This window comes from Amblyomma americanum, chromosome 5 (genome assembly GCF_052857255.1).
Source record: "Amblyomma americanum isolate KBUSLIRL-KWMA chromosome 5, ASM5285725v1, whole genome shotgun sequence".
NCBI classification, from domain to species: domain Eukaryota; kingdom Metazoa; phylum Arthropoda; class Arachnida; order Ixodida; family Ixodidae; genus Amblyomma; species Amblyomma americanum.
Genome location: NC_135501.1, coordinates 138,623,580 through 138,638,409, shown reverse-complemented (window position 1 = coordinate 138,638,409; position 14,830 = coordinate 138,623,580). Strand labels below are relative to the sequence as shown.

At 49.3% G+C, this 14,830-nt stretch overlaps 1 protein-coding gene across 1 annotated transcript in view; it reads right to left on the bottom strand.

The window, feature by feature from the left end:
- The window catches only part of Ppn (proteoglycan-like sulfated glycoprotein papilin), a 159,486-nt gene extending 153,807 nt beyond the window's left edge, over nucleotides 1–5,679 (bottom strand). Inside the window, exon 1 of the mRNA XM_077665429.1 lies at nucleotides 5,488–5,679. Coding sequence (XP_077521555.1) covers nucleotides 5,488–5,492 — 5 coding nt within the window. The 5' untranslated portion in view covers nucleotides 5,493–5,679. The remainder of the gene's footprint in view (nucleotides 1–5,487) is intronic.
- Between the last annotated feature and the right edge of the window lie 9,151 nt (nucleotides 5,680–14,830).

The window sequence follows — 14,830 nt, the reverse complement described above, 5'->3', positions numbered from 1 at the left end:
TCGCACTCGAGGGTGTTGGCACAGCGCGGCTGAAACCTAGCGGCGATCCCAAGTGGCTACAACCATGGACAACCACTTCGGCGGACCTCCCACGAAAGCTGCCTGGAGGCAGAAAAGGGAAAGACCGAAAAGAAGAGCGAAGGGAAGAGGGGAATGAAAGGGGAGAAAGGAGCACTGTGGAGGGCCACAAAAGAATGCACCGCTTGGAATGCAGGCCCAAGAAGGCGAAAGGGACTGGCGTGCCCTCGGCCACCGCACGCGACGACGAAAGGAGGACCTGGAACAGGGTCATTCAGGAATTGAGGCGGGAGAGTCCTTGGAGAGAGAGAGAGAGAGAGAGAGAGATGTTGCCCTTCTTTCCATCCTACCTGGCTCTCTTCACCCTCAACTTTTTTTTCTGTTTGATTGCTTGTTTTCACCTTCCTATTTCCTTCTGTGTTTTCTCGTTCCTTTTCTTCCTCATTGTCGCGGTCTCTGCAGGTCGGTCCCTCCGCCGCCTTACCTCAACCGTCCTTTTCTTTCGCTTTACCCGCGGCCTGGAACCTGCTGGCCCATCTTTAAGCCACGGGAGGTGAAAGTTGTACGGAGTGGCGTTGCTCGGGGTGAGGTGAAAGATCTATGTACTCAGTGGTGGCGAATTTTTTAAATAAAAGACGAGACCTGGCCCACAAGACCCGGACGGTGGGACATGGCGCAGTCCTTTCTGTACTTTGTCGGCCGAACGAGAATGTTTTTGACCTTTGTTTTCGAGAAGTGACATAACAACTAGCCATTTCATGCTACCTAAAGGAGAGTGAGGTAGTAGGACATTGATATAGACGATAGCTTCAGGTAAATCTTAAGCCACAAAGAGCTGATTAATCAGTTAGTTGGAGATGTCGCACTCTTCAAGTTCCAAGGGCACACCTGCAGAGGCAGTAGTGTTTAACTTGGGCTTCCTTCATATTCTTTTTATTCACGATAGCCAGTATATTCTACAGCTTCGAAAGCGGCCTAAAAAATAACAATCACATTCGAACGCATATTCGGGAACGCAAGTAGTCAAAGACCCTGAACTCTGGACAAATGAATATGTGTCTTGGGAAAGGGATGGCCGCTACCTGTTTCGTCTTCGGTGTCCTGTTCCCTCCCCACGAACAACTCTAAGGTGACTGCGTGGCTTGGATTTAAGCAAAAAAGAAAAGAAAAGAATAACAAAAAAAAGACTGGATGCCACTCCGTTGATCTCTCACCTCCTTCCAGCTGCCCTACTGTACACCTACGCGGGCTGACCCTCGAACGGTTCTGTTATCCTCTTCATGCGTCTTCGTTGAGAGCGAATTTTTCTTTCTTTTTGCATAATCTTGCTCCATTTATCTACCTCATGGACGTTTTTCTTCATTTCGTTTTCCCTCCACAGCCCCCCACCCCCCCCCCCCCTTCCCAGAGCTTCCGACCTCGAGAATTTTGGCTTGCTCTCGAAGTTTTCGCACGTTTTTGTCTTCGCTTCGCAATTCGCTTGTTTCGTCTCAAAATTTAAAGAATATATATATATGCAACACAAAAATTGTATATAACGAAGCTCAGCGGCAGTAGATATACACAAAAGTGACGCGGTCGCGATCATTACAGCGCCATCACGCCACGGGGTGGTCGGTTTGCCTCTCTCTATCCTTTCCCTCTTGATTTTTCCCTTTCCCTCACGGCCGCGCAGAGAGGTAGTGGTGAGAGGAAAACGGTCTTCATCGGCGGCCGCACTGGCGTTTTCTCCCCAAAAAGAGAGGTGGCGCTCCAGTCAGGTGGGCGTGGTCAGCGCACTCAGAAGCACGAGCCTCCCTCCCGCGTACGGTGAGAGTGCACAGTTAGGTACGGCAACGCGCGGAAAGCTGACCCACTGAAAAGTAAAAGAACTCAAGACAGAGATAGTCGGATAGCGTGGCAAAGCAAGTGACCGAGCGATTGCTGTATAGCGGAGGGCCGTGAACGAGTCCGCCTGTAGCCGTTCATCTTGCGGAGATTAGCGAGCGGCTGGTCAGCCAGAGAACGGCCCCATGGGAGAACGGGAAGGGACGTGTGCAAACAAGAGAGAGGGAAAATTGAAGCGAGATGGCTGCCAACACTAACGACCTGATGATCATCAACGTGGCGCGGGAATGTATAGCCGGAGGCGACTTTGTTTAAGCTGCTCATTGGCGGGATGTGTATTCATTATGTGCACTGATGCGCTTTACAATAGCGCGCATGGTCGAGTAAACAAAAAAAAAACAGTTTATACACCAGTGAAGTGGCCTATTAGCTTTTTGGACGGTTGAGATGACGGTCGCAAGAAACTGAGTGGCGGAGCTGGTATGCTCTGTGGAATTTTGAGTGGTCCAAATTAATCCGGGGCCCTCCACTACGGCGTCTGTCATATATCCCCTATAGCTAATATGCAGCTCTCCTACTTAAAACTCCACAGAGGAGATAAGCTCCGCTACTTAGCTATATATACATGACGGACGCCGTAGTGGAGGGCTCCGGATTAATTTGAACCACCTGTGATTCTCCTACTTGCGCTCACATCGCACATCACACGAGAGTTTTCGTATTATTTTCCTCTTTCGAACTGTGACCGCCGTAGCCGGGCTTCGATCCCCCAATCTTGTGCTCAGCAGCCCAATGACGTAGCAAGAGGTGGAGCTGCGGGTAATAATTTGCGCTCTCTCTCTGTTATCGGCATCACGTATAGTCATGGACAAAAGTTTACGGGATGTGGATTCACGATAAAAAAAAATATTTCTTTGCGAGCCAGTAAGAGAGGTGAAAAAAAAGGCCTTGAGGCACAAGGACATAAGCGTGTTCCATTATCTGAAAAAATGCCAGCTGACTGACCAGAGAGGCAACGCAGAAATATCTTTTTTCCTGCGAATCCGTATCCTGTAAACTTTTGTCCATGACTGCCCAGTTAATTACAGCTGCACATCAAGCAGCGCCGCCCACATGATAAAGAAATGAAACATCAAACTTTTTTTCCCGGTGACCGAAATATCACATTTTCTTCCAGGCTACATTTGTTAAACTAGACGGTCAGATTAGGTTAACAAATGTTGTAAAAAGTGTATAAGGCTCTCCCTGTCCATTCTCGATACTGCTCTCCTCTGTATTTCTCGCTGTCCTCTCCCTGTCCCATTATTTCCACCGGCCACAGCTCGGGTGCATAAGATATTATATAGATCAAGTTCCGCGGCAGGCAACATCTTTTCCTTCTTTTTGTATTTTCCCACTAATAAACCACTAATAAGCCCCATTAGTAAATTATTAATAACCAATAATAAACCCATTAATAAACCAGGCGAACTAGGAACACTAAGCAGTACCTTCCACACATATCCAGTTTCTTTCACGTGATCACATGTGTAAAGGCGGAAGCAGTGTTGTCTACCAATAAACATGCTTGCTACTATTATTTGCCGTATCTCGCAATGCCGCTGAAACTATATATCCTAATTCCAAGTAGGCAGGGGCCCGTTTTGTGCGTCAGTTCTTTTCACGATCGATTTCTGTTCTGCCGCCTTGATATTGATCTTCGGCTACGGTGTGTCCGCAAATGTCATTGCTTAGCTCTCAGTTATGGTGTCGCAAGTCGAAACTATACACCAGTGGCTGAAGGGGGCAATTATGGCTATGGAAAAGAATCGTTATGAAATATGGCCCGAGATTGCCAAATGCTTCGCAAATCTCCAGAGCGTCTTGGGGGACCTCGGCGAATGCTTCTGCCGCTCGACCGAACAGAGGAACGACAATACCGGACGTCTCCACAGCATACACAGTTGTGGTCGCGCGGCATGGCGGAAGAGCTATGTAACGCCCCCCGCCCCCTCCTCCTACCTCCTCTCTGTCGCCCCCGCGAAAATGACTTCCGCGCGCAAAGGCTCCCAAGAAAAGAGAAGTCCACGGGAGGCAAAAAACAAATGGAGCCTAGAACCGCCCTCCGGGGGTAACAAGCGCCCCCCCCCCCCCCCCCCCCGCCCTAAGAACGGAGCAGACGACATCTTTCTTCCGCGCCGTCTGCTTCCCTCCTCCCGCTGTCGCCTGCATGGTGACAGGACAGCCGAAGACAGCGGTGGTGATAAAACAGAGAAACGCACAAAACAATATATACATGTCCTCATAGATGCCTTCGCGTTGTCCCCCCTCCCTTGAAGCCGCTCTTGGATGCCGCCCGCGGTCACCTGCTTTGGGTCGTCGCAGACGATGGACAGATATGCGCTTCTGCTGTAGAGGCTTAACGCTTCGAGGCGCGCATTCAAAACTATTCGGCAACAAAAACGCAGGCCGAGCTGTCGGAGCGACCTTTCAAACAAGCAAAGACAAAGCAAAAGTAAAAATACTAACGCGGGAATCGCAAATTCTTGCCCGTTCGATACAGCAGGTACTCAGTCAAGAGATGCGTCAGATTGGCCTACGTTGGGGTTAAGGAGAATGTTCAAGCAAGCATCTTAATTCATGCTATGTCAAGACTAGGCCCGAGGCCACCAGTAAGACATTAGCAGGTGCGGGAAATAATTGCTTCCAAAGATCAAAACAGAAACATATCATTGGGCTAACGCCGGACCGTTACCTGATATTTTCCCACTGGATACCAACCGCGTGACACGCAAATTTATACTGACGTGCGTTCGATCCTCGAATGGTGCGTTTGCACAAATCACGGCAAATGCAACGCAGAGACCTCCATTATAGTTGAATCGTATAGCACATATTCTACATTTAATGAAATCTCTACGCGAAGACAGCAAACAGACAGCCTAAAATCAGCACATCTATCACACCTGCAGGTGATGGTTACAGTTTGATCTCTGGACGCTAAATGTGTGGGAAAAGGCGATTTCAGAAGGCGCATTGCAGGAATAAGTTCAACTTTACACAGCAAGGTACAAAAAGAAATAAAATACGAGGCACACTTAACTGTCATAACACAGGTTAATAAAACTATGAACGCTTACACGAAAAAGAAAACAAAACCAAGGGTTGCAGTTGGTTCTTGTATCAAACACCAATTAAAGAAAGACATGAAAAAAAAGCTAGTATAGCGGCCGACCGCGCTGAACGGACCTAGGTAAGGCAATAGTTCGAGCACGCTCAACAAAGTTGAGCAGGTGTTTAGAGAGCAAGAGAAACCACTTAATTACAGGGGTTCTAGGCGTTTCTTCTACTCCTACCACTGTAAGTGCAAATCAGTCTAGTCAGAGAGATCATAAAGTTGACTAATTACATGGAAATAGTTTAAATAAACTTAAGTCAGCACGGACGCACACCGCTTTTCTAATGTTCTGGAACTTTCTCCGTTATCTGGCGGCGCCGGCGAAAATATGCCAGTCGCTCGATTACTCCGAAAAAAAAAAAAAAGACCGCGCAGGAGCCCGCATTTCACCAGCGAAGAAGCAACGCAGATACGAGACCCGAACAGAATGATAAACGCTAACAAGGTGTGCAGAAAACCATCTCAACATGCGTGCAAGAACTTGCCTCATGGGACAGGTATCTCCCGTGGCAGCGTCGCGAAGCAGATCACGGTCAGACCGCTGAACACATGGGACGCCGAGGTATCCCGCGCTGGTGCCGAGCCTTCCCCGCCGGCTTCGTCAATGCCTTCTGTGCTGCGGCGTCGTTCGTGCCGGTGCTGAGCCTTCGGCCCTTCAGCCGGTTCCGTTCAGCCGTGGCGTGGTTTGTACGCATTTATCTTACGCGCGGCCGGCCGCAAGAGCCGCACGCAGAGGGCGCTGCAAGACACGCCGCTGCTTGCGTCGTTTGTCTAGAGGCGACTGATTTCTCCTGTGTAGTTATAACTCAAATATTAGCTGGAGAAATGTTCACTAGTGACCACTTTGTTGACTTTGTTGTGGGGTTATTACCTCACTTTTGCAACTTCATATGTTCTAAAGCATGAAGAATATTGGGTAAGATAAACAATAACTAACTTCTGGACCAAGGAAATAATTTTTTTTGTTTGCCCTTTTGAAAATAATATGCAGGTTATTTTTACCAAAAAATTATATATAACCATTCATAGCTCAAAAACTAACGAATTTTTAACTGAAATATTTTACCCAATAACTAGTTTTAATCAATGCCGTTTGCCGGCGCCGCCTACAAGTACTCAGATGGAGAAATTGAGCGGGTTATTCAAATGTACAAATCACTTGCGACCGCCTCCAGCTGTCAGTGCTTCGTTCGCCACTATCGTGTCATCTTCTGTCGCAAAAGCAATTTCTTGGCAGTTTGTTGGTCGCTTCACGCCGCAGAAGCGTCGCCTGTCACCAACAACAACATGATCCTTGTACACACTGCAGACGTGGGGCCTGAACGTATGCACAGCATGCGCTTTTCAGCGCACTTTGCCTCGGCTTTCACCGAACGACGAATATTTCGCTTTGGCACGCCGAATGACTTCAAAAAATTATCAGAAAGGTGCTAAACAATATCTGTATCCTGACCAGCCCGACTGGTTCGTGTCCCCTTGTTCCCTCCATTCTTGTATCCAGTTGGCTTGATCTCTTCTATAATTTGCGCACAAGTCGCGTAGTGTACTTGCTATTATAGATGGCGCAGCTGCTTGCTAATTTATTTGAAACTAAAAAAAAAGGAACTCGTATCATCTGCGAACGCAGCCCTGCAGGTGAACAAGCAAACCGAAGCGAACCTAGACCAGTGAGCTGACAAGCCGGTAGGACTGGCGCCGCCATCTGTCGGACTAGGATGGAACGAGCGAGACTGGTGGTGTGCGCATAGAGCTACTACTACCAACACGCGCCGCGCTTCCTTCATTTCCGCTAGCAGGCCTCGGGCCACCTAGTGACTCTAGGGCCACCCTTGACGCGAAGTATGCTGTGACTATTCGGCTCACCACCCTTGACGAGAAGTATGCTGTGACTATTCGGCTGACCGCCGTAGGGTGGCTGTGCGCCTGATCTGGGCCGTCGTGACCGCTGAACGGATGAAATGCTATAAACTGTGGGAACAATGGGTTTCCACATTGCTCTCGCTCAGACCAACGATGAGTCCGATGTGCTCAACGTACTCGAGCTATATGCAATAACGGCGCTGAAGGGAGGCGATGGGTGGCGGGCGGGACACTCAAAATCTACCGAACGCTTCCTAGAGTTACTGACGCGGTGATTTTTCTTGCCAAGCAGTACCTTAAAAGTCTTAGTTCCTCGATTTTTTGGGGGATGATAAATGAACGTACAAATCTTTTGTCTATCTTTACGAGGAGCAGTGCTACAATGTCACCATGCCGGCAATAAACTTTACTTACCCTCCATGGGCCAGCCCACTATGAATGCCCTGGCGCCGTTTCTGGTTCTATACAACTTGCCTATAGTAAAGCTCCGCCCACATTCATCACTGGCACAGAAAATCCCCCTGCGACAAGGAAAGAATTCTATGTTAAACCTGTTTTTCCTACCTGAACTATAAGCAATAATTTTGTTTCTTCTGACTTATGGTTTATGGGCGTTTGACGTCCCAAAGCGACTCAGGCTAGGATGGGCGGCGTAGTGAAGGGCTCCGAAGATTTCGACCAACTGGGATTCTTTAACGTGCACTGACATCGTCACACAGTACACGGGCCTCTAGAATTTCGCCTACATGCCGCCGCGTCTTTCCGGTCAGCAGCCGATCGCCATAACCACTGAGGCCCGCGGCGGCGATGATTCTGACCTGCTTATTACGGTCAAAAATCTGAAAATTTGTTTCGTTTATTGCTGCATTGGACAGCAGAGTGATAGAAGACCCTGCGGGGTGTATGGCACATGGCTACGAACTGTCGTATTATCCCCCGCGTACTAAAATGTTATGGCTCTCAATGCCGCTAGGGGCGTAAGATCCCTAATCAGATTAATTGATGCTCTTACATTAACAGCACCATCATCAACCTAACTACGCCCACTGCAGGACAAAGGCCTCTCCCATATCTCTCCAATTAACCCTGTCCTGTACCAGCTCTTAAACTTTGCATATGCTCGTATGCGTGACATTAGTATCCCGCATTTGCCTCAAGCTATATGTATACATTAGCAAGTACTGCATGAAAATGTCATTTCGCGTGCGTCTTAGGGCAGAATGCATTCCATGGCTGCCCCTCAAGGTTTCCGATTAATCGGCATGTTTTAATCTAAAAGCTCAGAAATCGCAAAAGGTGTCGCGTCTGGACTTTCAAGCCTTACAAAAAATGGAAGAAAAGAACCAACGGGGTCATAGCTCTTATCTCCCGCAAAAGTTGTGTCTTACCACGAGAGAGTTTTGGGCTCGTCGTACGGTGAGCCAACAGCGCTGAAGGCAAATGAGTCTAGATAAGCACGCGGCTATGGTAGCAAAAAAGACGAGTACCACACTAGCCGCATGGCTAACGTGAAACTATCTGCTACATAGAGGCGTGATTTTGTAACTTGTACGTTTTGACCGCAAACAGGTATGCCCTGCGTTTGAAACGGTCATAACAAATACGTGGAGGAAATGGCGCTTACATCGACAGGGATCAAAACTCGGGGCTTTTCGGTCTTATCTGACCTGAGCTACGCTGAAGAGTGATATTTGTCAGCTATAGACGGTGCGCGTGCCATCTTACGCACAGCTTGAAATAGGAGCAAAACTCCAGATGACGGTCACCACTGCGTAAAGACAGCTGTTTAAATTAAGCGACAGCTGTTCGACATGGTGAATATATGATAAGATATCCTTTATTCATCACTGTTTCCTCTCTAGCCTGCAGAGTACGCGTGTTGTCGCTATATTGTGACTAAAGTGACGTCCCAGTGTTCGGACTACGCAGCGGGGTTCGTCGCCATGACGCGTTGCAGTGACATTATGCGCGAGGTTACTGCATGCGGACCAATCGGACAGGTGCATTGCGATCAAGCCATGCGTGACGCCAGGGCATGCCGACGAAACATTGTGCCGTAGGGCCTTTAGCTGACAAAGCCAACGTCGACGCCGGTAAACGGGGAAATTGCGTCTTAACAGCCGCAAAGGACGAGAAAATTGTTTGGGATCAGAATACAGCCACTCACGCAAGACGCCGAGAGCAATTCCTCATTGTGGGCATCATTCCCGCGACCGTCAGGTCGAGATCAGTGACCTCGACAGCAGAGGGTTGATAGTTGGTGTGGTGTCGTGATGTTGGTGAACTAGCGTGGTGCAGCAGCCCCTGCCTTGCAGATTATACCATTTACAGGCGCGAAAAAGGTTAAGCGCTATCTGCGGAGGGGGCCTGCTGGATCAACCGACCCCCTGCCGTTGGGCTGACTGATCCGAAACCTATGTTCGCTCAGCGCTACTCGCTAACGTTTACACGAGTCCGACAGTTCCCAAATGTCAATCCGACGGAATCGAGTTCGTGTAAACACCAAGAGAAAAAATCGCTGTGGGGTTTCAGTACAGATCAAATAACCCCAAGTGGTCCAAACTACTCCGTACCCCTCCAATGCGGCCTCCCCCATGCCATACTATACTACACCACACTATGCTATTCCATTCCACACCACACTATACCACACTATGCCGCACCACAGTGTACCACACCGTACCATACCATACCATACCATTATTTTAATATCGGCCATATACCCATAAAGCATACATTCTGCAATATGTACACTTCGCATTACACTTACTATATGCTTGGCTGCTACTTCATCTGTCTTCATTCGGGCTCTTCAGGCAGGCTGGCTTTAGTTTTGCCGTGAGTAAAAAAAAAGACGAATCAGCAATTATATCGCAGTTTTTACGTGCTTAACGGCCCCTTGTCGAACTAACTTCGACGTAAAAAACAAACTGTTAGTACTTAAAGCGAAACAGCACGAGAGAAAAAAATAATCGTAAATTATTCATACGTACAGGAGAAAACTACATGATGATGCATGCATATATGCCTCATGCAGCATTACTAAAGAGAAAACACGCAATAAGAAATTTGGTGGCTAAGATTCTTTAAACAAATTTTAGTGTTCACCGAGACGGCGAGTCGTGAATCTGATGTCTCTTCGTGCAAACATTCGCGGCAGTGCACGACATGTAAACGCCCAGAGAGAAAATCACACTTTCTTTGCGAAGACGAGGAGCACGGGCGAACGTATATTTCCCTGCGTCCGGCTACGTGCACACCACGGGCTACGGCACCCACGTCGCGCCTCCCGTGTCTACAGACAGCGTGGCTCAAACCTCCAGCCAGCCGGCGCGGCTGAACACAAAGGCGTCCCCCTAGAAGCGACCCCCACAAAAACATCGCGCGACTATCGGGTCTCATCGTTACAAGGGCTTTCGAACTCGCATTGTAAAATTCGAAACTTTGTTCAATTTCCTTTTCTTGCTCGTGTGTACTTCTAGATTGGTGGCAGTTTTCTAGCGTCATTAAGTTCTCTCAACGGTTTAGTCGCACAAATTGTGGTTAAACGACGACATATGTCTTGCTGACCTATAGTATTGGTTTGCTTGAATTTTCTTGCCCTCGTGCCTATGCGATGGTGCGATTCCTCTATTCTTGCGAGACGGATTTAGCCGTACGAATCAGGGCGATCAAATTAAACGAAACCTATTTCGTAAGCAGCCGTCCAGGAAGTGCGTTTGTAACGGATAACATCACTACTTGCAAACCCATTTATGGGCGGTGCAATGAAACATGACACTTCCTATGGGCGAGTGTTACCAATAAAGCGACGCTTCTGAGCGACAACCATCATTTGGAAAGGCGAGACTGGCCTTACAATATGTTGCACAACGCGAACAATTTGCGAGAGAAAATATAATGCACATAACGCCACCAATCTGTTAAAACCACCCCTGTATACTCCGAAGGCAAAGGTTTGCACAGATGGCATGCACGAGTTACAGGTGCCGTAAAACCACTGCTCACGAATCGACGCTCAGAAAGAAGTTAAAAAGGGAGTCAGCTGTCTTCACTCCCTTTTATAGAAGGGTGTGCGATATAGAGGACAACTTACTCCCTTTTTAACTCCCCTATAGGCATATTTATGTTTAGAGTGTACCGAACGATAATGAAGTCGGCCGGTCACGCCGGACACTTGCAGAGTTACTTCGACTGCTGTGGTCAGAGTGTCAGTGAGTTCATAAAGTCAGGTCAGCCGAACTAAAAACTGCACATGCCTGCGAGAATCTGCTTCTTTATACAGATGTACGTGCGACAGCGTAAATACACATCGCTTCCGAGGTAACATTTACATGCACAGCACCTGCTGCGCTTCCGCATATGAGCGCATACTGGCGATCACTCCAGTCTGTCAGCGTGGAAACCAGATTCAGATGTGCTGTCGCAGAAGAAATTGCCGGGATTATGCACACGACCTGTGCCAGGCAGCCCGTAAGTCCCTGAGCAGATATTTTAAATACCACAGCGCCGATATAGTCACTTCAACACCACAATCACGAAAACAAACGTCACGTCAACATGAGCACTATATGCTTGCTAATTCACGAAGTAGGTCCTTTGAGCGAATTGTCTCATTGGCCCAAGCTATGCGAAACAAGATGCGCGATGGCAATACACAGTCTTTAATTCGTCTGCAATTCGATAGAGCAAGAGTTTAAACATTGTTTCGCATAGCGAGGAAACGAAGTAACGTCAAAATGGGAACTGTTTCCTAGAGTAAAATACGAAATTTCTAAAAAAAAATGCACATAGCTAGGCTCTTACAAGGATATCCGAGAAGGGTTCCCTCTACTTCAGGTAGAGGGCGCTAACAGCGGTAGCATTTTTATACTTTCACCACTGAGAACGAGGACCTTACTATTTGGCGGGATAAGGAAAACCAATAGTTCGGTACTAAACTTGAAAACATGTACTCATAAAGAGTACGTACATGTTTGCTACAACAAGGTCACGAGAAAAACGAGCATTTCTTTTCCGGGTTCATCTTGCTCCCTTTGGCGCATTTGTAGACATGGGCGAAGAGCTCGGAATTCCGTACGATTTTGTTACAGTCAGCCGCACTGGGATTCCGGGCACCGGGGCTCGCACAGCTCAGGAAGCACAAGGTCATGAAGAAGACGTGCTCAGCGGGAAGCTTTTTAGCCAGTGCCAGGTTGTCGCTGTGCCACTGTAGGCGAGAAGCTGCGAGTGCGGAGTAGGTGACCTCCAGGGCGGGTACCTCGGGGAACACACTCGTGTTTTCCCCGCCCTGATGGCACTGTTCGCGAGCGAGGTAAGCGGCCAGCGTGGAGTTGGACAAGATGGTGCCGTCGACCGCTGTCCCATTGGCTGTCCACGTGATCCCTTCGCTGTCCAGCGCCTTGACCAGCTGCATGGCCATCAGGAAGAACAGGCCGCCATACAGCATGGACTTGGTCCCGCCGCTGTAGTACGCGGGAGGCGTCGCCACACCTAGAGACATCTTCGCGGCGTTGGATACGTAGTCGTAGTCGGCGTATTCCGGGAAGTTGTTGCCCAGCAGCAGCATGGCCTCCTCGTATTCCTGCGTCCTGTTTATCGCTATCGCTGCCTGGCGCGTTGTGACCCAATAATGGGCAAAGGACGGCTGAGTCACAGGAAAACCGGCGTAGATTTTTTCCAGTTCCCCGTCCTTGAGGAGCGCGGCCGGCGGCCAAAGCGCGTTTTTCACGGCCATGAGCTTGTCCGCCACCGACGCTTTGCTTTCGTCGTCTATCCAGTGAGCATTTTGGACCTTTTCCACGGCAGCCGAGATGAGGCCGTTGAAGCCGGTGTTTATGGTCTGGCGGTCTCGGTCAGTAAACCTCGCAAAGTAAGCGAGTCCAAGAAGGAGAACCTTGAACGAGGCTTCCACGTGGTGTGCGCAGTACACCGGAAGCAGCAGTTCTGCTTTCTCTTGACTGCCGTAGTAGCCGACGAGGATGGAATAGTCGGCAGGAATACTCGAGTACTGCACTACTAGCCACGATATGTGCTTGTTCAGTAGTAATGTGCCGTATTTGGCCATAAAGTTGGCGAGGGCTTCAAGAAGGGAGACGTCGCTGACTATAATCTCATCGTCGATGTTCAGGCTCGGCTCGAGTGACAGACCACTCTGGAAATTTCTGACCCACTCGGCAGCAGAAGCGTTTGGTACGTGGGAGGCAATATCTTTGAATAAGAACAAGGCCGGTCTTTTCTTAGGGGACATCGATAGTTCGTAGAGGGTTTCTATTATATTTTCTTCCATAATGCGAATTTCATTGATGAGCGCTTCGTTCCCCTGCGGTCGATCAGAGCCGCCGTCTGGGTAGAAGAGCAAGCGGAACTGCTCCCAGTACTTGATGTATGACTGTTTGACTGCGCGGTGGTGATTTCGCAGTATGGGTAGGTAGAGTCCCGGTCTGACGAAGACGCGCCGCTTGCCGGATGACGATGATTGTAGCACATCCACAGTGATCCAAAATGACCACTGCCACTTGTAGCTGAGGGCCACGAACATTGCCAGCGGTGACATTTGCTTCGCGGGCTTCTCCGGCCAGTACAGACCGTACTTTTCGAGCATGCCTCGGATCCAGGTCATTTGGGACGCGTTCTTAGGGTAGTCTCTCGTGCACGCCTCGTACATGGCCAGCGGCTTTTTCCCGGCGGGCAGCGTGAGCGAGCCTCTCGCTAGTGTGTCGGTGAACAGGTCGTACCAGGAGAACCGCAGGTCGTCCACTGCCGACCGGGCCAAGTCGCGGTGGGCCTTCGAGGGCTCCCACGCCGAGCAGACGAATGCCGCGTAGTCCTCACAGGGATCGAGTTTCCAGTCGAGGTTCTTGGTGAGAAGCACCGCATGTCGATCGCAGTCCTCAGTGTGGCAGAACTGCTGGATGACCACCTTCTGGTTCGAGATCATGACCAGGAAGACGACTAGGGAGCCGAACAGGAGGCAGGTTCCAACGCACACCGAAGTGATGGTGATGTCGCTGTTGGTTAGGGCGCGCTTCGGTTTCCGCCAGGTTGATGGATCTGGAGACCGTACCTGGGGCGTGGGAGCAGCTTATCTTAGTAAGTGGCAGTGAGAGGCAGAAACTGAGACCATCTTTCGTAAGAAACCAGGAAAATTGGCACAATGATTTGCTATTTCAAACACAAGATAGGAAACATTGATAAGGACATGAACAAATGGGTGCAATACATTGCTGTGCTTCCAAATGTAGCTTCGGGAACTTGAAGTGTATGTATGCATTTCATGACTAAGCCTGTGCAAATACCGTACGTAACCGGGCAATGGTGGTTTGTTTCTTAGCCACGCAGCGAAGTAAGGTGAACTATTGTCCTCACGTTTGAACACCTTTCGGTTTTTAGGGGCGCCGTAAAGGCTCCGTCATACGGTTGGGAAGCAAAAACTTGTTGCTCGGTTCCTTTTGGCGAAGGGGGCACGTGTTTTTCGCATACGTGTCCTCCCTCCAAAAAGCCCGTAGTGCGTTCGAATGGCAGCCGAGTTAAAGTAGTTGGGAGGTGCACCTATTCCTCAAGATAGGCCGGAGAAAGGCACTGCGCGCGCATGTTGTGTACTCACCAAGGAATCCAGGTTGGCCATCGAGGTGAGCAGTTCCGCCGTTGACAGCTTGCGACTCTTGTCTGACTCGGGTCTCCGCTGGGCGCTGCGAGTGAAGCGACTTCGCCCGCCCTGCGAGTGCGAGCTTTTGAAGCGAAAAGCTTCGCTTCGCTAGGTAAAGCAGTCGTCGCGCAGGCCGGATAATGACCTTGAACGACATTCAGCTCGACCACGTTAGCTGTGTATGACCATATGTAGCACAGTTAGTGTCCAACGCTTGACCCCTGACCTTGATGCATGACCTTTAGTTGATCTTTGACATTAGGTAACCTTTGGGTTGACCTTTGACCTTAAGAACATCCGACGGGGGTGTCGTCAGACCA